At 38.1% G+C, this 25864-nt stretch overlaps 1 protein-coding gene across 15 annotated transcripts in view; it reads left to right on the forward strand.

The window, feature by feature from the left end:
- adgrl3.1 (adhesion G protein-coupled receptor L3.1) overlaps positions 1–25864 on the forward strand; it is a 1314450-nt gene that overhangs the window by 414137 nt on the left and 874449 nt on the right. For all 15 annotated transcript variants that reach the window (XM_039751107.1, XM_039751111.1, XM_039751112.1 and 12 more), the window contains exon 6: positions 8413–9213. In XM_039751107.1, coding sequence (XP_039607041.1) covers positions 8413–9213 — 801 coding nt within the window. The remainder of the gene's footprint in view (positions 1–8412; positions 9214–25864) is intronic.

The following is a 25864-nucleotide window of genomic DNA, read 5'->3' on the forward strand; positions in this document are numbered from 1 at the left end:
AACACTTGAGCGTATTCAATGGAGCTGGTGATCAAATGAATGGTGGATCTAGGCGTGATAGAGGAGAGTTATAGTCCCTGGTCCAGTCCCTTCATATTGGTCAGAAATCCTGATGGAAGTTGGAGGTTTTGCAATGGTTTCCGTTGGTTTAACCAAGTCTCACAATTTGACACATATCTGATGCCGCAAGTAGACGACCTCTTGAAGGGTTTTTGACTACCCTTGACATGACAAAGGGATACTGGCAGGTTCCCTTAACATTCTCTGCAAAGGAAAAAGACTGCGTTTAGCACCCCTAATGGACACTGGCAGTATCGTGTCCTTCCATTTGGGTTACATGGGGCATCAGCAACTTTCCAAAGTCTGGTGAATAACGGGTTACGTCCTCATAATTTGTATAGTGCTGCCTACCTGGATGACGTGGTCATCTATTCCAGCACCTGGAAGGAACACGTACAGCAGATACAACCTGTATTGCGGTCACTAGCGGAAGTTCGTATTAACCCAAAGAAATGCTTCTTTGGTTTGATAGAAGCCAAATATCCATATATAAAAATTATGTTTCTTTAGGGTAATTATAAGGGCACTGATAAATACTTTGTCTTTTTAACTCTAAACTTTTACGAGTACCATAAAATTGCACAGAATGTTACAGTCTCAGATTAAATGTATTTTTTATTATGTAAAAGTTAATTACATTTATATAGAGCTTTTCTCACTACTCAAAGTGCTCCACAAAGGGTGGACCAAGGATTCAAACCCTTGATCTCCTTTTTGCAAGGCAGCAACGCTACCATTGCACCATCGTCATCTTTTCCAATGAAGACATTTTCATGCATGTATGTGTGTTGATGCATGAAAGAGAGCACAAGAGACACAGAGACAGATCTGATGTCATTCAAATGGTTACTGGACATAAAATAAACACTTTAACAAAAAGTGTGATGAAACAAGGGTGCTTTTATTTAAGAATAAAATGTAATAAAAAAAATGTTCAAATAACATGTTGCTGTGAATGTGTACAGACTGTGAAGTCCAAATATTGCTTTCAAATAAAAAATATTTTCATGCATGTATGTGTTTTGTTCTGTGTGTCGTTGTAATTACCTTGATGTCACATAAGTGTGTTTGTCACAAAAGTAAAAACTCACATTTAAGTGGTTATTTTTGATATAATAAATACATTTGTGTTTACAAGAACTAAAATTTATTATTTCGTCATACATTTACACAGATCGTTGTGGACACAGAACACACATGAAATGTATGTAAAGTATTTCAAAACATCATATACAGTATCATTACCTATATAATCGTTTACATCTCTTTGCTAGATAAAATCTTCAATGCAGACTTCAGCTGAAAGTGAAAATTGCATAATGGCTTCAGCTGGCTGAATGGGGGATGGCTGAGTGCAAGCTGAGTGCCACTAATTTACACATGTGCAAAACAAAAAGACTTAATGTAGGTCAATTGATGCGGTGATACGAATATTGGAGTTTTTGTTTTTTATTTTTATAATTTAGTTTCAGCTCTGGTAAACTAGGAGACATATAATTAAAGCAGGAATATATTTTCTTGATTTCCAAAAGACGTATAAAAATGCTCCTTTCCACAAGATGTAAGTGACAGTGTATATGGATTATGCTGTTTCCACCATGTAAATCTTGAAGTGTCTTTGTGAGGAGCAGATGAAATAACTAAAAAAATTATTTTCTCTTTCTAGCAAATAGCAGTTGTCATCATGAAAAGAGTAGTTAAGTTAGAGGTTAATCCTGTTTCTGTGCGTACACAGTGTGCACATGATAATGGTTAATTGAATGAGCTTACAGTATTATATACTTTTTTTGCTGATCCACAGTGGACTATAGCATTAGTCACTAGTGCATAGAGACGGCATGAGTGAACTACAAATGTTCTTAAATCTTCCCAGACTAGCTTTCCTGTAATTTTTTTGGCTGCAAATACTCAAGTGGCCTGATGCACTAAACAATAACTTGTTTTTCTAATCATTCTAGGAGATCTAATTTTTTTCTAGAAGTTTTGCCATTTTAGCTCTGCTATATTGTTTCTTGCAGTTCGTTTGTTTAATATGTTTCAGCTTTAAGTGATAGTAAAGAATATTCTATATCATTACTAGCTATTTACCTTTTTTGAATTCAGTGCACTGCCAAGAATAAAAACATATTACAGAAGTGAATATGATTTGATTTTTATTTTTTACTGAAATAAAAAAAAAAACTCCTAAGGTTGATAAGTTTGAATATTTCCATGGTGTTTAGTGATTGGCCATGATCAAACAGAAATTATTTTAATGGCCTGTGCACTTAACTTAGGATAAAGATTCACACATTAATAGCCAACAAGGAATATTTATTGAAACAATGTATCAGTTCTCAAAATTGTTTTCAGTGTTGTGACCTTGAGAGATGATGCTGTTTCCTCTGTAATTGTAAATTCACTAACCTTGAAATTTTCAATGCACAAAACTTCTTAGAAAATAAAGAAAAAAAAATTATGTGTACATCGCTGCATTACTGTCTACGGATGTTTTTTCCTACATTTCATTCTGGGGTGGCACACTTTTTGTAACTAAAAATATACCAACGCACACCACTATTCTACTAACCAGAAACAAATGATATCTCATACATGTGCTCAACTGTCTGAAGGTGCAGAATTACCAGAGAAGCTGGTAAAAAAGCAGCTCCGAAATCAGTGTACACAGTCATGGCACTTAGTGTGCACTTTGATGTCATCTTCCAGCTGCCTCATCCCTTTGCCCACCCCTGTCTGTCTCAGGTGCAACTCATATGCTTATTATCCACAAGCCTTTGAGGCTCTCTGATGAACACTAACCCATGCAGATGGACTCTAGATGCCTGGAGATGTGTCTGAAGTTCTCTAAGTTCTGTGTCTGTAATATAACGATTGCAGATGCCTATGTTTGTATCAACTTCTACAGGTTTGAAAAACACTGGTCTAGGGCTATACAATTTTCAGTTTTTAAAAAAAATTTATATGCATCAATATCAATATGCAATCATGATGCTTAGCATTTGTTTGATTTGCCACAACTTCTACAAAACATTAAATAAAACCTGTAAAACCTGCACTGCTTTTTCTAAACTTATTTATGTTGACTCCGCCCATGTTCCCTGACAGTGACCAGCATGAAAAAAATGGAGTGAGGATCAGAAAAGGATTTTAGAACAGGTAGGCTTAGTATTGCTATCTGCAAATGGTTTGATTTTAAAAGGGATAACATCTAGTAGTGGTTCTACAATTAGCTGGACAGAATCAACAACGGACAGAAATTGTTGATTTTCATTTATGTTAATTAATTTCTACTTTTTTATACATTTGAACAAATCTGTATCCTCCATTGTGACCATTCTGCATTTATTGAGTGCTATAATCTATTCTTTCATTTTGCCTTGTAGTTTGTACTATTGTACTGTGTTTCTGAGGTGGCAGTGACAAATTGGCCATTTAGCTCTGTGAAGAGAATTGTTTGTATTAATGTGTATTGTATTTACCCCATTTTTGACACCCATTGCATGCCCAACCTACCTGGAAGGGCATCTCTCTCTGAATTGCTTTTCTCAAGATTTATTCCATTTTTGGAGCTTTTTCTTGTATTCTTAGGAAGTCATGGCTGGGGGGGCTGTCCAAAAACAGGGCCTATTAAAGCCAATTGAGGCATTCCTTTTGTAATTTTGGGCTATACATGAAATAAACTGTTGTTGTTGTATAACATGTAAAGGTGTGTAAGCTTTAGCGTTAAGCTTTTTTGGTTTAAGCTTTGGTTTACATGCTCACGATATTGGTTTATGAATACCTTTTATCGTTTTGCATGAGTACAATATTGGTTTGCCTGCATACAATATTGGTGCTTTCATTAGACCTCTTTTGGTTTCTGACTGTGTATTACTGGTTTGTGTATGAGCTATATTGATTTGTATATGTGTTCTACTAGTTTGCACATTAACTGCATTGGTTTACACTTGTATATCACTGATTCAGACACATTTGTTATTAGTTTGTGAATGAGCTGCATTGGTTAGTGATTGTATGCTATCTGTTTGCATATGAGCTATATTGACCTATGTTTATATACAGTATACTTCTGGTCTGCTTACCTAGCAATGGTTTTGTGCATACAATCTATTGGTTTCTTACATGTCTTATATGTGGGTAATATATTAGTTTCATGTATGAACTCAATTGGTTTGTGTATGCATGTGATTGATTACATGTTAGTCTTGCACTGGTTTTATGTGTGTACACTTGTGGTTTCGTGAGCGTAACATGCTGGTTTTACTTGTTTACTGTATTGGTTTTGTGTACAAAACATACTGGTGTTATGTGCGCACCCTGTGGCAGCTTTATGTATGACCTATATTGGGTTTGTGTGCAAACTGTGGTGGTTATTCAATTGATCTTCATGGGGATTTGGGAAGGGCAAAAAAGGAACTCATTTGAATTTATGGTCTACCCTCCATCTCACTTTATCCAGGAGAATTAACACAACCAAGATGAAAATCCTTCCTAAGCTACTTTTTCTATTTCGAAGCATCCCCATATAGAGTACATTAACAAATCATCCATTATCCAACTCACTATATATATCCCAACTACAAGGTAACGGGGGTCTGCTGGAGCCAGTCCCAGCCAATAAACCCCAGGCAGGGCACCAGACCACTGCAGGGCGCACACACACACCAAGCACAATTTAGGATCACCAGTGCACTTAACCTGCATGTCTTTAGAGTGTGGGAGGAAACCAGAGTACTTGGACGAAACCCACACAGACACGGGGAGAACATGCAAACTCCACACAGGGAGGACCCAGGAAACAAACCCGGGTCTCCTAACTGCGAGGCAGCAGCACTACCCACCGCGCCATCGTGCCACCTTAACAAATCATTTTTAAAGAAATTATATCCAATCATAATCTCATTTATTTGGCTCTACCTAACTTTCAGTTTTATTACTGGGTGGCAACATATGGGATTAAATCCCTTAGAGATTTGTACATAGGTAATGTAATGTCTTTACATCCTACAAAACAATTACACTCCAAATTTAACTTCCCATCAACACAATTTTTCCACTTTTTCCTATTAGAAACTTTGCTAAACAAAATCTGCCCAATTTTCCTTACCTCCTAACTACTTCTATTCAGGAAGAAATACTGATCAGTCTTGAGGACTCAGATAGCATTTGTACAATATATAAATATATCCATCCATCCATTATCCAACCCGCTATATCCTATCTACAGGGTCACAGGGATCTGCTGGAGCGAATCACAGCCAACACATGGTAGGAAACAAACCCTGGGCAGGGCGCCAACCCACCGCAGGGCACACACACACACTAGAGACAATTTTAGAATTGCCAATGCACCTAACCTGCATGTCTTTGGACTGTGGAAGGAAAGCTACGCAAACGAGTCGGAGAACATGCAAACTCCACGCAGGGAGGACCCGGGAAGCGAACCCAGGTCTCCTAACTGCAAGGCAGCAGTGCTACCCACTGTGCCACCATACCACCCTTGACTAAAACTAAGTGTCAATTAATGCTTAGTCTTGTAAAGTTACAAGAGGTCAAACTTTTTTAAGTGAAAAATGCAGTCCTCATAATCTGGTTAATATATGCAGTGCAGGTCAGGTTAATGTCATGCACCTCCGAGCTACGTTGACTGTTCATAGAGGCATGTTTCTCGCGGAGATGAATCGCCATATGCAGCGTGTGAAATGATTTGCAAGGGGTATCCCATGGGATCCTTAAAAAAATCCTTTACAACTGAGGTTAAAGTACAATTAAGTAAGCAGTCTTTAAAAACCGACTTTTCGGATACGACGCACGACCGCGTGCACCATAGCAAACTGTTTTACATGCTACATACAGCTATTCGCATCCGCGGCAAACATGCGTCTTCTTTGATGCTCCTGCAGGAACACGGAAGATGTTTTCCTGCCCACCAACACTCCTTTTTCACCGGCCTGCGTCTACCCTCGCTCTCTAGGCATTCACACTGCCTGCCCATTTGCCCAGACGCAAAAACTCACCAACCACCCAGTTAGTCCCTTTCTTCTGTGGTAAGAGTCCACATGCACGTCTGAGCCACGCGGCGTTTGTTATGCCGCGGGTTCGCTATTGTGTTGTATTCTGCTCTCTCCTGAGTTCCATCTTTTCATTCACTTACTGTTGTATTCTCACACCAACCTGTTTTAGACATCCGTGTCTTTCCAGAAGTGTTTAGCATTCAATAAATAATTATGCATGAGATTGACCGTGTGTCTACCCAGCGCAGAGAGGCATGGGTTAGCCGTTGAACCCCATTCGGGCTGCAAGCCGTGGAATTCCCACTAAGTGGGACTCATACGCTCCCACTCATTACGTCCCCATGTCAAAAATTGGTCTAAAATTATGAAAGACAGAGGAGTCATGATTATTTTTCTTGAGCAGTGCTTTAACAACTGCAATATTTACACAGTCAAGAAATGTAATGATGAGCTCACTATGTCAAGTACACTATCATGTATAACATTGGAGGTATCTTTGAAAAAGGCTGTTGGGCCCGTGTCAAGGTGGAGAGATTCAGCCAAGAAATTGTAGTACGTAGCTCGAGTCGATCTAGTCCAGTGAAATAATTTAACTCGCTTAAAAGGGCATGCTGGGATTTAATTGGATTAACTTTGGGGGAATGTACTTATTATTTTCAGTATCATTTATTTTGTGTTTGCTCATCAATAGTTGAAAATAAAACTCTGTGATATATATATATATATATATATATATATATATATATATATATATATATATATATATATTATTGTAGTTAAAACATAAAAGTAGCCGAGAAGGAACCAGGATGTATAATTATGGCAAAAGTCTCAAATGGACGAAAATTGCAGGTGAAATTTTCTTTGCCTTGCCAGGATCCACTGTGTGATTGTTTTTCAAAAAGTGCTAGGATCAGTTTTCTTAGCTCTAATTTTGCTTTATATGGAGAGCTAAAAATGTAGAACTTGCCTTGAATATCCACTCTCAATTTACCAGGATACAAGAGGCTGTATCTGATTTTGGCTATGCGTAAGTGCGGTTTAATACTATAAAATGCAGCACGTTTAGCAGCTGTTGAAGGTGTAAAATTAGAGAAAATACGAATGTGGTTATTTTCAAATATAATCTAGTTTTATCTATAATATATAGTTTCAGTCTGAGAAGTGACATCACATTTACATTAGATTATAATTTGTCAAAACAGACAATTATGCTTCTAGGTTTAGAGTTGTTCAATCCACCTAAGGTAATGATATATTGGTATCTGATTTAAAGTCCTATCCAATTATTTTAGAGAATACTTCAGCTGTGAATTTCAGTGGGTATAGACTTTAACAGTTAACAGGAAGGCCTTCAATTCTGATATTATTTCTTCTATATCTGTCTTCCAGCGCAGCTAGTCTGTCTTCAATCACTTTGCAATCAGATTTTATAGCTGTTGCATTGTGGTCAGCAACAGATGCTTATTGTTCAATTATTTCAATACGAGTTATGAACATTGCTTAACGTCTTCAAGCTGAGTACCAAGTGCTCCAAATTTTGTTATCAAACTTACTTGTATTTTCCTGTACTTCTAATGTTCATGTTTATGTCCTTTACAACTTTCCTTTTATCCATTGTAACCTTCTGTATATTACTCTTCATCTTCTTTATGTCCCCTCATATAGTGGTAGTTATTGTGATAGTCCTTGCAGTGATCATTACTTTCAGCTCAGACTGTTTGTTTTGTTGTTTTCAATATATTCTAATCTAATATTAACAGTGGTATTTAGGAATTCACAAATTTAAATTAAAATGTATGAATTATTTGCCATTCATTATTATTTATCATATTATCCAGTACAGTATATCCTGCTATATCTGGATTGTATGTTCTGCACAACTGTAAAACTGATTTTTGCTTTGATAATTTTTTGCCTTAAAAAGTGTAAAATCTTAGCTTGTAATTATTATTTTTCTGTTTTTGCATGTTCATGTATTTTGTAATATAAAATTCTGTGTGATTTCTCTCTTAACAGTTCATTATTTTTTAATATTACCATAACAGTTTATTATTTGTTTTAATTAGTCCTTTTTTGTTTCTTTTCCACTTTGCTTAAACATAACCCCACTTCATATATTTTTCCTTCAACATTAAAAATATGTTATTTAATTTAGCAATTGCATAAAGTACAATACAAGCATATTATGAAATGTAGTTTTTATGACTTTTTTTAACAGTCATCATAGTCTTATATGTTTGAACCTAATGAAATTTGCTTTCTTAAATAATTGGTATAGTTGTTTCTTTAAAATAACAATACTCCTTTTAATGTAAATTCATCTCAATCTTTTCAGTTTTCCTGTGCCCTGGTTTGCTGAGGGGAGTATATCAAAGTGATCACCTTTTTGAATCTGATCACCAATCAGGTGCATGGTGCAAAGATCCACTCCAGGCTTCAGATAAGATTTATTATATGCCTTGGACCCAATACAGGACAGACACTTTAACTGAATACTCCTCAAAGGAAGATTTTATTGCTGGAAGACCCACCACCACCTATAAGCTGCCTCATCGTGTAGATGGAACAGGGTTTGTTGTATATGATGGAGCTCTTTTTTTTAATAAGGAGCGAACTCGGAATATTGTGAAATTTGATCTACGCACACGTATCAAGAGTGGTGAAGCTATTATCGCAAATGCGAATTATCATGACACTTCCCCCTATCGTTGGGGAGGAAAATCTGATATTGATCTTGCAGTTGATGAAAATGGACTGTGGGTTATCTATGCGACAGAACAGAACAATGGCAAAATAGTTATAAGTCAATTAAACCCTTACACATTACGCATTGAAGGAACCTGGGATACAGCATATGACAAACGATCAGCTTCAAATGCTTTCATGATTTGTGGAATTCTGTATGTGGTCAAATCAGTATATGAAGAGGATGACAATGAAGCAACTGGAAACAAAATAGACTACATATATAATACGGATCTTAGCAAGGATGGATATGTTGACATTCCATTTCCCAACTCTTATCAGTATATTGCAGCAGTGGATTATAATCCAAGAGACAACTTGTTGTATGTGTGGAATAATCATCATGTAGTGAAATATTCTCTGGATTTTGGTCCCATGGAAAACAGGCAAGGTACTGATTTTGTGTGTGTATGTATATATATATATATATATATATATATATATATATATATATATATATATATATATATATATATATATATATAATATCATCTTCATTTTAATATTTTTACATTTCTAATATCTTGTAGATAATGCTGTATTTGTAAATGATATTATCAGAACAAATCAGAACTGAGTACTGAAAGTAGTAATTAGTGTACCAGAAAAACATTTTCAGCAATAACCAATAACATTACTCTGTGTATTTCAAACATCAAGTGATACTAAAAGTCAAAAAATATCTGTAATTATCAAGAAATGGCGAATGGGATTTTTGATTTGAATGATTATTGCCTGATCAGCTAGCTGTTTTATAGTAGAAGCAGTAAAAGTGAAGATGAATTTAGATTTGGAAAAGGTTGCTTGATTGCTGTCTGTAGCTAATGCATTTCTGATAAGTATACATTTTCACCTAATGAACCTTTATTATTTTTCAGCCATCATGAGGTTCCAGACTTGTAGGAATAAAAGATACTGAGCCATGACTTATTTGCTAGAAAATTTGAAGCACATTATTTACTGTCCTGTATTCATCCATCCATCCATTATCCAACCCTCTATATCCTAACTACAGGGTCTGCTGGAGCCAATCCCAGCCAACACAGGGCGCAAGGCAAGAAACAAACCGTGGGCAGGGCGCCAGCCCACCGCAGGGTTCGCACACACACACACACCAAGCACACACTAGGGCCAGTTTAGAATCGCTAATGCACCTAACCTGCATGTCTTTGGACTGTGGGAGGAAACCCACGCAGACACGGGGAGAACATGCAAACTTAGAAACTTAGAAATTTTGATTTTGTACAAGTCCATGCACACAGACCTTTTACAGCCCACTCCTATATAGAATTATTTTATATTTATTTTTCATAGCATCTTTTATAGGAAGTGCCCAATCACAGGTCACTTACAGTAAATGTTGTTTAATTATAATTGCTTTATTGGACCTGTTTTAATAATTATTCCATCCTTTTTTATCTCCATTCCTCTTTTCATGTCCTATTTTGTACACTTACAGGACCTCTGGAGTACTGGTGGAAAGGTACTCTGATTAGGCAGTAGTACACAGGGAGTTGTATTTAAAACTTTTAATTTTTGTCCTGGGAGCATACATGCTCCACTTTCTTAATTCCAACTGATGTATCCACAAGTACAATATTTGAGTACAGTTTTATTTGTAAATGCTTGTTTCTTTGTTATATTTGTGTGTTAATGCACACATCTATTGCTCCTCTCCATATATTATATGTGAGCTATAAAGAAATAATACACAGTCATTATACAGTGAGGGAATCGGGATAAGTAAAACATCAAAGTGGGATTTAGTTACACCATATTAATAGGACTTTAGTATGCAGTACTTGCAGCTTAATTTCCTTTGTGCTCTTTAAAAGTCTTTTTCAAAGTCATTTGTTACTTACAAGAGGTAATTTGTTACTATCACTTTTATTGTCTTGCAGGGTGGAAGGAAATCATGTGGACTAACAGTAACACAGTGCTTTGTGCTGACGTGTGCTTTGCAAACGCTAGAGTCTGTTGAGAGTGTTGGTTTGTTCTGTGGTGTGAGATTTACATTAAAAAAATACATTTTGCTCTTAAAAACTTGGGTTTTGGTTGCCTCTAAGGAACCGTGTGGGAATTTTTAAAGCTTTTTCCCTTTAGAAGGGTTTTTTGCTTTTTTCGCCCGCACAAGAGCAAAAGTAGCTGGGTGTTTGGAAGTGCGCTTGGAAAAGTTATTTGTACTTGTTCTTTTTCTTGTTATCTGTATTTGAATTAGCATCGAGGCGGCAGGGTAGAAAGCAGCAGTAACTGATATCGGCATTTGTAAATAAATAACCGCGTCGTCGTAACAGCGATTCCTTAGTTTAAAGGAAAAGAAAAAAAGGCCGCGGCTGACTTCAAAGCAGTAAAAGGTGGAAACTCAGTAGTTCGCAGGTAAACGGCCTGCGTTAAGACACCGTTCAGGCACAAGGAGCAGTAGGAGCAAATAAGGTAGTAAAGTTTTATTTATTTGTTTATTTTAGATTAAACAGTCCTTTGACGTCCAGAGGCAGAACAGTTAAGTGGGCGACAGCGTATTGGTTCATTAATACGGGGGAATACAAACAGTGCGAGTGAAGAGCTTATAAGTAAGAAGAGCGCAAAGCTAGAAGAGACAGAGAAAAGTAAAGTTAACCTCATAGAAAGGCAGGCAGCTGAGAGGGAGAACAGTACAGGAGCTTAAGGGGGAAAAGGTGTAAAATATCTGTAGCAGATCTTAGTGTTACCATTTAAGTTAAGGAGCAGCTGAAAGAAGAAGAAATTTAATTTTAAGAAAAAAAAAATATATAGTTAAGGCAGCTTAGTAATCCCAAATCAAATTTTAATAATGAGGCCAGTGCAATGCAAGTCCTGTTGGATGTTGGACTTTTAGATGATGGTTTGGAAGAGCCAGTTGTCTATGAGGGCTACATCTGCAAGAGATGCCAGCTGATCCAGCACCTCGAGCTCAGGGTCGCTGAACTGGAGGAGGAGTTGGCTGACCTGCGTTGTAATAGAGAATTGGCGGACTTGGCCCAGGTGTCCTTTAGAGATAGTGTGCACCCCTAAGGTGGCGGGGAGGAGATTCCAGACCAGACAGGTAGGAATAGGTGGGTCACGGTCGCAAGGCGTAAGGTAAAGGGTGCACACTGTCCGGGGCATCAACCCCAGAATTAGAAGTGTCTAACCGTTATCATGTCCTGGCGGAGCTGGACGGTGACTCTGATAATTCTGAGGTGGTAGGCAGGGTTGAGGAGCCCCAACGGGCCACCTCAAAACCAGTTCCCAAAAAGAGAGAGGTAGTGATAGTTGGGGACTCAATCATTAGGGGGATTGAAGCGCAGGTGTGCTCCAGAGAGAGAGAGTCTCGTACGGTGTGTTGCCTTCCGGGAGCACAGGTGGGAGACCTCCTGGAAGGGTGGATAGGCTCTTGGCCAGAGCGGGTGGATCCAGTTGTCATTGTCCACGTTGGAACAAATGACATACATAAGGGTAGTCTGTCAGTTCTGCGATCCAAATTCAAAGAGTTAGGTACCAAGCTGAGGAGCAGAACTGACAAGGTAGTCTTCTCCGAAGTTCTGCCTGTGCCACGCCAGTCCAGGTAAGATTGAGGAGATTAGAAGGCTTAACGCGTGGCTCAAATCTTGGTGCAGGGTAGAAGGGTATAGGTTTATGGGGCATTGGGACTCCTTTTGGAACAGATGGGACCTGTTCCGCGTGACGGGTTACATCTGAACCGGAGGGGCACCAATGTATTGGGGAGGCGTATGTGTAGGCTAGTCGAGGATTGTTTAAACTAGGGGATGGGGGCAGGGAGTTTAGGACAGGCCAGATTTAGATCTATACATGGAAGAACAAACAATGGTGTAGAAATAAAAATGCATAGTAATGTAAATTTTAAGCAAACACGTAAAGATAGAAGGATTAACACATTAAAAATAGCTTGCCTTAATGCTAGAAGTATCAAAAATAAGGTAAGTGAGTTGGAGTTGTATGTAGCAGAGCACAATTATGATATTATAGCAATAACGGAAACCTGGCTAAATAACAAAGATGGGGATGAGTGTAACATAGAGGGATACACATTTTTAGGAAGGATAGACAGAACAGAAAAGGAGGTGGGGTTGCTGTTTATGCCAAACAGGAATTAAATGTAAGTCATCTTCAGTTGGATGATGAGCCCCATCTTAGTGAGGACATGTGGCTTCGCCTGGAAAATATTAGGGAAAAGGTCTCATTTTAGGAGTGTGTTATAGACCACCCAATTCAGACAGTAATTTCAACACACATCTTTTAGTAATATCAAAAGGCAAGTTTACAGGGGATATTATAGTCATGGGGACTTTAATTATCCAAATATTAACTGGGATAACCTTACAGATGGAGGAGCACAAGAGCAGGAGTTTTAGAAGTAATCGCGACTGTTTTTAACACAGCATGTTAAAGCACCAACAAGGGGTGAAGCCTATCTGGATTTAGTATTCTGTAATAATCAGGATAGAATTGAGGGTGTAGAGGTGATTGAACCACTAGGGTCAAGTGACCATAATGTAATACAATTCTCAGTATTTTGTAAGAGTACAGATGCAAAGACTAAAATTGTTAAGTTGAACTTTAGTAGGGCTAATTTTGAGCAGATGCGACAAAGTCTAAGTAGGATAGACTGGGATAAGCTTTTAAATGTGGAGACAGTCGAGGAGCAGTGGAACAGGTTTAAAATGTTTTACATGTAATGCAGGACAGATACATACCTAAATTTGGAAGTAATAGGAAACTAAAAAATCTCCACGATGGATTAATAAAGATTTAAAAAGAAGTTGCAAAGGAAAAACTGCTGTATAAGGCATATAAGACTAATGACTGCAAAGAGAACCGTAGCGTATGAGAAAATGAGGGCAACCATTAAGAAGGATATCAGAGAGGCTAAAAGACAGTTGGAGAGGAATATAGCAGATAAGGCGAAAGAAGACCCCAAGAGATTCTTTCAGTATTTTAGTAGTAAAAGAACAGTTAAGGAGGAGGTCAAGTTCATCAGGAATAGTAAAGGGAATTAAAAGATACAGACAATGAAATAGCAGATGCCCTAAACTTACATTTTTCTGAGGTGTTTACAAGTGAGCAAGTGGATAACCTGCCAGAGGTAAACACAACTACTAAGGAGGTACTGAGGGATTTGGAAATTGTAGAGGGAGAAGTGCTGCTCAGATTAAATAAGATGAAATCAAACAAATCACCAGGCCCAGATAATATTTATCCTCGTGTTCTTAAGGAGGCTAGTGAGTACATATATAAACCCTTGACACATATTTTTAGGAAGTCACTGTGCACTGGAGAGATTCCAAAGGACTGGAAAATGGCAAATATCATCCCATTATATAAAAAGGGTGACAGGGCAGATCCAAGCAACTATAGGCCAGTAAGCTTAACAAGCATCACAGGAAAATTAATGGAAGGAATTATTAAGGATAAGATTGAGCAACACATGACAAGGACAGGAGTTATTCTGAACAGTCAGCATGGGTTCAGAAGGGGAGGTCGTGTTTTACTAACATGTTGGAATTCTATGAGGAGGCAACAAAAGGATACGATCAAAGTGGAGCTTATGATATTATTTATCTGGACTTTCAGAAAGCATTTGATAAGGTGCCACATGAGAGGTTGGGCATCAAGTTAAAAGAAGTGGGAATTCAGGGTGATGTTTTTAGATGGGTGCAGAATTGGCTCAGACACAGGAAGCAGAGGGTGATGGTGCGAGGAACCTCATCAGAACTGGCGATGTTAAGAGTGGTGTTCCACAGGGGTCAGTGCTAGGGCCGCTGCTATTTTTAATATATATAAATGATTTAGATAGGAATATAAGTAACAAGCTGGTTAAGTTTGCAGATGATACCAAGATAGGTGGATTAGCAGATAATTTGGAATCCGTTATATCATTACAGAAGGACTTGGATAGCATACAGGCTTGGGCAGATTTGTGGCAGATGAAATTTAATGTCAGTAAATGTAAAGTATTACACATAGGAAGTAAAAATATTAGGTTTGAATACACAATGGGCGGTCGAAAAATCGAGAGTACACCTTATGAGAAGGATTTAGGAGTCATAGTGGACTCCAAGCTATCAACTTCCAAACAGTGTTCAGAAGCCATTAAGAAGGCTAACAGAATGTTAGGTTATATAGCACGATCTGTGGAGTACAAGTCCAAGGAGGTTATGCTCAACCTTTATAATGCACTGGTGAGGCCTCATCTTGAGTACTGTGTGCAGTTTTGGTCTCCAGGCTACAAAAAGGACATAGCAGCACTAGAAAAGGTCCAGAGAAGAGCGACTAGGCTGATTCTAGGTCTACAGGGGTTGAATTATGAGGAAAGATTAAAAGAGCTGAGCCTTTACAGTTTAAGCAAAAGAAGATTAAGAGGTGACATGATTGAAGTGTTTAAAATTATGAAGGGAATTAGTACAGTGGATCGAGACTTGTATTTTAAAATGAGCTCATCAAGAACACGGGGACACAGTTGGAAACTTGTTAAGGGTAAATTTCGCACAAACATTAGGAAGTTTTTCTTTACACAAAGAACGATAGACACTTGGAATAAGTTACCAAGTAGTGTGGTAGACAGTAAGACGTTAGGGACTTTCAAAACTCGACTTGATGTTTTCTTGGAGGAAGCAAGTGGATAGGACTGGCGAGCTTTGTTGGGCTGAATGGCCTGTTCTCGTCTAGATTGTTCTAATTCTAATTCTAATTCTAATTAACACAAAATTTATAATAAAAGGATTTATTGAAAATGACCAGAGAATCAGAAAGTAAACCTATACTTGAGAAATTTAATAGTACAAAAACAAGCATATTAGCACCCTCCTCTCTCTCTCTCAGATCCCTAGCTGGTGGCTAGTGGATGTGATTGTCCACCCAACCTGCTGTGGGTGCTGCAGGATTTTGGACTTGCTTCATGGTGCTTTCCCATGCTTTTCAAATATGATAAAAGTCCAAAATGAGAATTTTACTATAAGTGAAAAGCCCCAAGTATATACATGAGAAAGGCACAAAACATAAACTTTAGGTAACAAAATACAAAAGTCAAAAACATAAATGCAAAACTCCACCTAAAAAACCAAACTATCTAAATTAACCAGCAGTCACACTGGGACTGAATCAATCCTTAAACAGAAGCAGTCTCCCCTGGCTGAAGCAAACCTGCATGGGTGGGAGCCCAAATCTGGGCATCTACCTGATTAAATTAACAAAATAAAGCTAATTAAAACAGTTAATAAGAAACTGATTTGTACCAATTATCAAGCACTGTAAGAAAGTAAGTTGACATATTACAGGTATATATACAATCTAAAAAAATAGTAAAAAGTAAACAAGTGGGGACAATAAAACAACAAAATCATAGATGAAGTCCCATAGCAGTTCTCACATATATAGGCAATGGCTATGATATAAATAATCTTTTCAGGATGTGTGATAAATGCATTTCTTCTACTGGAACTATAGATGGAGATTTGCTATAGATATTTGGGGTTATTTTGTTTTGCTAATTTTCACAAGGACAAAAGTAGATAAAGGACCGAGAGATGACCAAGAGATGAAATATTTATGTTATGACAAGCAGGGGTTAAAGCCAAAAATCAAACTATCATCTAACATAGCCTAATACACAAACCAAAATCAAAGTATTAAAGAAGCTAGCCAAGAATTTGTCACGCCAAAAATAACTACTATGAATAAACAGTCACAAAAATTATTCACAAAACACTGTGACACTGGCTTAAATAACATTATGGTGATTACATCATGTGATGAGACGTCTGGTGGTGTGAACTTTGTGAAAGGCTACATCATAGCAATAGGTGTACAAAATGCCATTAACCATAGTTATCCTTGAGACAGCTGATTCTCCCCTAGCTACACACAACACCAAGGATTCCCAGAGTGTTACCAGTGAACAGCAGATTGTGATGGAGAGGTGGAGAGATGAATATAGATAATCAGAATATAAAGCATGTGAAAAAGAAAGTAATTTGTTTTGTGATAATAATGACATTTCTTTAGAAATGTTTCTAGTGTTAGTGGAGTATATGGACATGATGATTTTTCTCAGCCAGTAAATTATGTGTCCACTTCTGAATGTGAGTGGTATCCAATGAGTGCAAGGTAACTGTCAAAGTTGCTGTTCACTGGATATCCAAAGCATAAGACAGATGTATCAGATATAGATGACACCATACAGAATCCAAATAATAGAGTGCAAATGTGGCCTGTTGTCAGTTGTGACCAGCTGTTGACTTTCTATGTACTTCTTGTATATCAAGGTGTAACTCAAAAGCCTGAAGTTGAAATGTGCTGGTCAACAAAATGTTTACCTTATTAACAGAAAATCATGAAACATTTCAGTTTATTTATTAGGTATCTAATTAAATAGGAATTCAATTTTCACTATGCACAGGAGAATTCCCCGAAAATAAAAAAATATTTGACACACTGATAAAAAAGATTCTGTGTAGAGGTAGTGCTGCATATAAAAGGTGAAGGGTCAGTTAGAGAGAACTCATCTAACATCACCAGGAAGTGCTCCACTTGGCAGTGCTTAAATCGCCGTGTTCATGAGTATAGGATTTCTACTGTTAGCTTAGGCTGAATAGACCTGCTTCTGAGGACCTTTGTAATCTAGACAATACAGGGTTGTGGCTAGCCATTGGCAGTTACCATAATGCTAATGTTTGGATTTTGTTGGGTCATGTTATGATAATGCAACAAAGAACCTCTGCATACCTGAGTGAAATGTTGTTATTGACTTGTCATTTAAGCTTGGTTTCTTAACAATGAAGCGATACCATACTTGCATAATTACAGACTTGACAATATCTGTAATTAACTACATGTAAACTTTATTGGTAACTTGACAAAAATGCCTACAGTCTACAAACTGTTGAAAAACTAAACCTGCATGTGTGTGTGTTGATGAAACCTTAACATATGAATTACACTTACAATGCCAGCCAAGAAAAAAGTGCAGTATGACATCTGACTGCAGCATTTAATTGACAGTCTAGTGTAATGTCAGCTTTACTAGCAAAAATGACTACAAGGTGGTGCTCTTGATGTATTACTTACTGGTTGTCAACTGTTAAATTTAAACTTGCACTATACCCGTTTAAGTCCATTTAATAGGAAATGTTACAGGCTACTACTGTGGGTCACATGCTATTTTGAAAAACATTTTAAAGTGTACAGTATGTTCTGACTTTTAGTTTATAGAAGTTACTATGTTTTACCATTTCGTATAACACATGCATTTGTTATCAAACTGGAAAAGTACTTATCTTCCTCATGCTCCCTGGCTGAAGACTTACTTGCTAGAAAGTAATAGGAAGTATGATATGGAACTGGCAATCAAAAAAATCAAAAGAACATTAATAAATATACTGATTTAATGATCAGTAAACCTATATATTACTTACCGATCCCTAGCCAGTTTGATTATTTGTGGAAAAAAATGTAAGACATTTTCATGTGCAGTGCACTTCTAGGTATCCACATCTGCCATTAATTCAAATTAAGTAATATCTGCAGAAATACTTTAAAACTTTTTCAAATTTCTAATCCTAGTAACCCTGAAGATGTTTGTATCAGGGGAAATGTGGAAGTCACCAAATCTTGCGCTGTGGTAGCCTGAAGTAACACAATGAGCAGCATCAATCATGTAGATCAGGCTCTGATTTTCTCCCCTTTCAAGTACAAGCAACAGAAAGGTGTGCAAAGAAATATGATTTTGCTATTCCAATTGAAGTGTCTGGCTGTGCATTGGTGACTGTTTCAAAACATATTATATGAAGGATGTGTAATAAGTCAGCATCAGTACCATCGTGGACACTTGAAATACATTTCCTAAATTTCCTATTGTATTTATGTTGCTTATGTTGTTTTGTTTACACATAATATTTTTTCTTGTTCAAAAAATTTGAACATTTTTGGTCATTTTCCAGGGGCTGAGCATAATGCTAAAGAGAATAAAAAATAATAATTTGGAACCAGTCTGAAGAAAACCTATCAGTGAAGCTCTAAAATTATCTCAATATTGTATTCATGTATGCACAGTTGCAACCCAAATTAATACTATAATCTATTTTCTTTGTGAAAATCACTATGAATTTTGACTAATTCATTTGCTACTTTTCAATGAGAAGCTCAATACAAGTACACCTTAATGCTGCCTGTGGAACAGGGAGAAGCTGGATGTTGGTGACTCATCTTCACAAAAAAACTTAACCTGATCACTAGGATTAGTTACCAGCAAATTCCCACATTATTGACTCTGCAAAAATACTAAATTGTTTCAGTTTGGCATCATCAGGCATATAGATGGTCACCTTGGATTCTTCATAATCCTCTACAATAAAGAACTTGGTTGGCCTTTCATCACAACGTTTTATGAATGCATGACTTTCATCCCTTTACAGTCATAAAGTTAAAAGATTTAACATGGCTGGGCTGAAAATACAGGATGCCACTTTTCAAAGCAAACTCTGGATTTGTATCATACTGATATATTTCACAGGTTATGAAATTGCTTGGCCCTTGTTTTTTTTTCTATACCTAAATTTATATAGCTCAACTGAAAAATGTTTTTTCCACAGATTATATGATGAATACACTGGCTGTGTTCACATGAAATTACAGTAATTACAGTTGCAATGCTAATATGTTTTTATCCAAATTGGGTTCTCAAATACTTTTTGCTAATTTCAACACCAAAATGTATACACTTTACTCTTCTTCTTCTGATATTGTACTTTTGATGTAGAGCATATTAAGGCTGATGATGGTGAATGGAGGAGTAAAAAAGAATCAGGTAATAATGAAGGAAGGGCATAATTACAGTGAAACAGGTAATGAAGAACCATCTGGTAATGGAGGTAAAATCCCTTTCCTCGACATCCAGGACAGCCACAGGTGTCAGCGCAGGGTACAGTTGGAGGGTCTAATGCCATCCTGACTAAGGATTAAGGTTGTTTGTATTTTGAAGTATGATATTTAAATTGTGGACTGGCATGGTATTGTAGACAAAGAAAGTATTTAAGTATTTAATCAGATTAGGAAACATGTCCTCTAAATTTACTTACAGTCAAGTATTTTACAGTGGCAAAATTTTCATCATTTTAGCTCTGTACAACAAACATCCCAATGGATTTGAAGTAAAGCAATCATTATGTGATTGAAGCTTTAATTTAAGAGGTATACCAAAAATAGCATTTGAGCCATTTTTCTGCAAAGCCTCCCATTTCCAGGGGTTATATATATAACAACATCCACAGTGCTTTGGGGTTGTTGTTTTAACTGCATTTAAGTAAGTTATTATGAAATATCAAAGATTGTTTGGAGTATTTGTTATTTTAGGTCAAGAACACTGTGTTCTTAGCGTGTTCCAGTGTACCTAGGGCATTTCTGGACAGACATAAAGCAACATACATTAAACCCATATAGGTTAGATAACATGTAAAAATAAAACATAGTTGGACATTACCACATTATAAACTAAGAAACATTGGTCAAATATACTTTTGAATAGTCGCAGAGCGACTTTGTAAATAAATAATTGCACCTCGAAGTGCAGCGTCGAATCAGGTGCAGGTATCCAGGATTGTTTGAGGGGCTTGATTGATAGCGTGCACACACATGCAAAGTGGGCAGATCAGTCAGGTGCCTCATTATTGCCCACTTAAGCAAATATAAGGAGCATGCATGGGGCAGAATGGAGGAATGAAAAAGGGAAAAGACAAGAGCAGAGGTTAAAGCAAAGAAGGAAAGAATGGATGGAAGGGCAGCAGTGTGAGAGAGCCAGGTTGACAGGTATTGAGCCCTGGGGATGGAGTGTGTGGCTGCTGCTCAAGAAAGGGCACAAGGCTGTGCAGCCAGGGAGCATGTGTAACCAGAGGACTCCCCCACAAGGCCAGAGATGGCAGCAGGAGTTGAAGGAGTGGAGGCTGAACAGAATTTTTCCTATGCCTGTTGGTTGACGTCTCCCTGTGCTGCGAGATCTGAATAGGGTAAGCTGAGAAGATATTGGTTTTAAAGGGATTCACCAGTTCCTTGCGTACGCACGTTTTCCACACGGCTTGCAAACTGGCAGCAACCAGTGTCAAAGCAGTGCTACTGTTCCTGTGTGGTTTCCCTTATTTTTTAGATTCACATCCCTGACACAACTTTATCAAATACATTTAAGTTAACTGCATATCATTTTTTTGTTTAAGGCATAGGATTGTAATCAGCCAGTAACCATATAATGGTGCATAGAATGGACAAACTATTCCAAATACTATAGCTGCTTTAGCGCTGTTACTCTTAGTGCACCATTGAGTATTTTATCCACTGTACCTCAGTGTGGAATCACAGCTCTAGAGCAGCTGATCGGAAAGAGGATTATCAGGATATGCATCTAGCACACGCTGCCTTGGCCATGTGCACAGTCTATTTGAACTTTGCCCATACAGTTAGGCAAATGCTTCAGAGCCTTTCCTTTAATGACCTCGTGCTTCAGAAACAGTTCCATCCCAAGACCACTAAATGCACTCAATCAGTCCATCAAGTGTTTCTGGTAGAACAGTTTGTACTTGTAAGTACAATAACCTCACTGTAAACTTGAACAATAGTTATGATATTGCACAACCTGAGCCACTTTTTAAAGCGTGTGTTTACATATTGTATGATGACGACTGGTTTCTAAGACGATTTAGATTTCCAAGTGCTATCTTCTTGGAGCTGTTGATATCATTTTTATAAATGAAATGCAGTAAAGTATGTTTATTACATTATACAGATACATTTTAAACTTCATTTAAATAATATATATTTTTAAAATTAAATATGTTATGACACAATGGACAGCGGTAGCAATGAGCTGGTGCCACGTTCACGGATTGTTCCTGCCTCATGCTGTATGCTTGCTGGGACTGGCGCAACCCTGGTTGGATAGATGGATGGAATCATTAAACGTGTACTACTAAGATATTTCAATGTTCTTTAAAAGTTGTGAAGAATCGGCGTTCTAAGCTTACAGACGGCTTGGCATCTATTACAGAGCTGATCGTGTGGCGTTGGTTACTTGGAGAAAGAAATGGAAGGACAGGAATAGGAGGTTAGTACGTTTATGAGAGACAGTACTGCTGCAATAAATTATTTCATTGAGGGTTACGCACAGCGCAGCAAGCATCTTGCAGGAGGCAGGAACAATCCCTAGACAGGGAGCCAGCTCATTGCTAATATTGCGCCACCGCGTCCCCATGTTTAATACATGCTTTAATTCCTATCATCACGCAAATTATATCAAGTATACATCTTAATATTTAAATTGTTCAGATAGCTTTAATATCATGAATGTAATATATTCTGCGTCTTGTTGGGGGAAGAGAAAGCCCGTTTAAGAAGCACGTAGTGATTCACACACATAAAAAGAACACATAGAATAAGAAGCATTTAATGTGATACTTTAGTTACGAAGGGATCTGAGAAACTAGTAAATTAAGCGATTTTAAGATGAAGTTTATTACGTTCTACTTTAATGACAAAATAAATTATGTGATTAAAGTGGAAATTTCAAGATTGAAGTTGACATTTTAAAATTTTTTTGCAGCTGTGTCCCTATTTTGTTTTTCTTTTCTCTATACCCTATGCCATATGACACTCAAATGGTGGGCTACGATTCGCCTTTCACTGCAACTTTGATATCTGACAACTTATTTATTTCAGGCAGTTTGCGACTTTCTGAACTTAAACTTTTGAGTTTCGCCACCACTCTGTTATTCAATCCACTTCTTTTTGTTGTTTATATCACTGCTTAAAACAACAAATAGTATGTTTTCTTTGCCTCTACTTGGTATTCGCTGAAATTCTTCTTTTTTCCCCCATGCTTTTGCCATTGTCATTTCACGGAATGCAAAACATAGGGGGCTGTTTATATTGATTTGCATATTCAAAGAAGCATAATTCTGGGAGGAGTTTGGGTGGGGCAGCAGGCACTTGCACGTACATTAATTTTCACGCTAACTGGGATTTATGGAGTGGAAGAACGTGGAAGTTGACGTATGCACAGATTAATGCATCTGGATTTTTTGGGTGTATGCACATTTCTGCTTTTGTCCATACACTATGTTTTAGTGTGAATTCTATGCAGTGCGTTATGCATGAGGCACCAGGAGATACACAAACTCAAAAAAAATATGGAAATAAAAGTCAATCCTATCTTTCAAGTAAACTGGGAATGTGATTCTTTGCATATGCCTGCCAATCCATGGTGCCCAATAATCATATCTTGGATTAACAGCAAAATAAATTTTTGCTCAACCTTTAAAAAAATGCAACAAATTAATGTAGCTTGGTGGGGAATGATACACATGAATTAACTACATAAAACACATTTTGCTGACTTACTTGGAAAGAAGACGCGACCTGTCATTTCCCAAAAATCTTCAATATTCACTTCCCTATTGAAGCCCTTGGCAGGTTGCTGAATGCCACTGTGAATTCCCAAAGGAAAAAAAAAAAGAATTATACAACATTTATATTACAATCTGCTTCTAAATTATTTAAAGCACATTATATAGATACAGTATGTGGCACTTTTAATAGTTTATCTTAAGTGAATGAACAGAAATTTCTCAATGTGAATGTAATATTGAAATTAAATGTACAGTTATGTTGCAGGAGGAAAAAAAGACAACCACACACACCATGACAGAGCAGAACAACAAAAAATTGCTAGTTGCTTACGAGGCATGCTGAAGACTCCCTTTTTCCATCCATCCACCCATTATCCAACCCACTATATCCTAACTACAGGGTCATGGAGGTCTGCTGGAGCCGATCCCAGCCAACACAGGGTGCAAGGCAGGAAACAAACTCCGGATAGGGCGCCAGCCCACCTCAGACTCCCTTTTTCTTCTTTTTCTTTCGGCTGCTCCCGTTAGGGATTGCCACAGCGAATCATCTTCTTACATATCTTTCTGTCCGCTGCATCTTGTTCTATTACACCCATCACCTGCATGTCCTCTCTCACCACATCCATAAACCTTCTATTAGGCCTTCCTCTTTTCCTCTTACCTGGCTGGCTCTATTCTTAGCATCCGTCTCCCAATATACTCAGCATCTTTCCTCTGCAGATGTCCAAACCAATGCAATCTTGCCTCTCTGACTTTGTCTCCTAACCTTCCAACTTGAGCTGACCCTCTAATGTACTCATTTCTAATCCTGTCCATCCTCGTCACACCCAGTGCAAATCTTAGCATCTTTAACTCTGATACCTTCAGCTCTGTCTCCTGTTTTCAGTTCAGTGCCACCATCTCCAATCCATATAACAAAACTGGTCTCACTACCATCCTGTAGACCTTCCCTTTCTCTCTTGCTGATACCCATCTGTCACAAATTACTCCTGACACTCTTCTTCACCCCTTCCACCCTGCCTATACTCTCTTTTTCACTTATACAATCCCCATTACTCTGTACTGATGATCCCATGTATTTAAACTCCTCCACCTTCGCCAGCTCTACTCCTTGCCTCCTCACCATTCCACTGACCTCCCACTCATTTACAGACATACATTCTGTCTTGTTCCTACTGACCTTCATTCCTCTCCTCTCTAGAGCATATCTCCACCTCTCCAGGGTCTCCTCAACCTGCTCCCTACTATCGCTACAGATCACAGTGTCATCAGCAAACATCATAGTCCACGATGACTCCTATCTAATCTCGTCTGTCAACCTGTCCATCACCATTGCAAATAAGAAAGGGCTCAGTGCTGATCCCTGATGTAATCCCACCTCCACATTGAATACATCCCTCACTCCTACCACAGACCTCACCACTATTACACTTTCCTCATACATAACCTGTACAACTCTTACATACTTCTCTGCCACTCTCAACCTCTTCGTACAATACCACAGCTCCTCTCGAGGCACCCTGTCACATGCTTTCTCCAGGTCCACAAAGAAGCAATACAACTCCTTCTGGCCTTCTCTACACTTCTCAATCAACATCCTCAGAGCAAACATCGTATCTGTGGTGATCTTTCTTGGCATGAAACCATACTGCTGGCACTAATCATCACCTCACTTCTTAACCTAGCTTCCATTACTCTTTCCCATAACTTCATGCTGTGGCTCATCAATTTTATCCCCTTTACTACAGTCCTGCACGTACCCCTTATTCTTAAATATCGGCACCAGTACACTTCTCCACTCCTCAGGCATCCTCTCACTTTCCAAGATTCCATAAAACAATCGGGTTAAAAACTCCACTGCCATCTCTCCTGAACACCTTCATGCTTCCAAAGATATGTCATCTGAACCAACGGCCTTTCCATTTTTCATCCTCTACATAGCTGTCCTTACTTCCTCCTTGCTAAACCTGATTCACTATCTCCACATCATCCAACATTTTCTCTCTCTCTCGTTCTCTTCACTCATCAGCCTCTCAAAGTACTCTTTCCATCTGCTCAACACACTCTCCTCGCTTGTGAGTATGTTTCCATCTTCATCCTTTATCACCCAACTTGTTGCATATCTTTTCCAGCTCAGTCCCTCTGTCAAGCCAATCGGTACAGGTAGTTTTTCCCTCCTTAGTGTCCAACATCTCATACAACTGATCATACGCCTTTTCTTTAGCCTTCGCCACCTCTCTCTTCACCTTGCCCCTAATCTCCTTGTACTCTTGTCTACTTTCTGCATCGGGTTCACAGGTCCTGTCAAAAAGGCCAGTTTAAAATAAATAATCGCCGAACTTGCGGTCTAGCGCGGTGGCTTGGTGACATGCGGCTGAAGTGGTTCCTGGGGTGATTTGTGATGTGTGCGTTTCTCGCCTAAGTGCATAGGTGAGAAGCGGTCCGCATCCGTAATTGTTCCCGGGAGCCGCTGATTGCCACAGGTGAATCACGTCCCTGTTATAAAGAGTAACGTGAGGTGGCTGAGGAGAAGAGTAAAAGAAAAACAGCTGGAGGTTGCAGGACAGCAGGAAGCAGTATGGAGAGAGAACCTCTGTAAGTTAGCGAGCGAGTGCTCACAGGCAGGCAACCGAACAGTAT

Source organism: Polypterus senegalus, chromosome 4 (assembly GCF_016835505.1).
Source record: "Polypterus senegalus isolate Bchr_013 chromosome 4, ASM1683550v1, whole genome shotgun sequence".
Classification (NCBI taxonomy): domain Eukaryota; kingdom Metazoa; phylum Chordata; class Cladistia; order Polypteriformes; family Polypteridae; genus Polypterus; species Polypterus senegalus.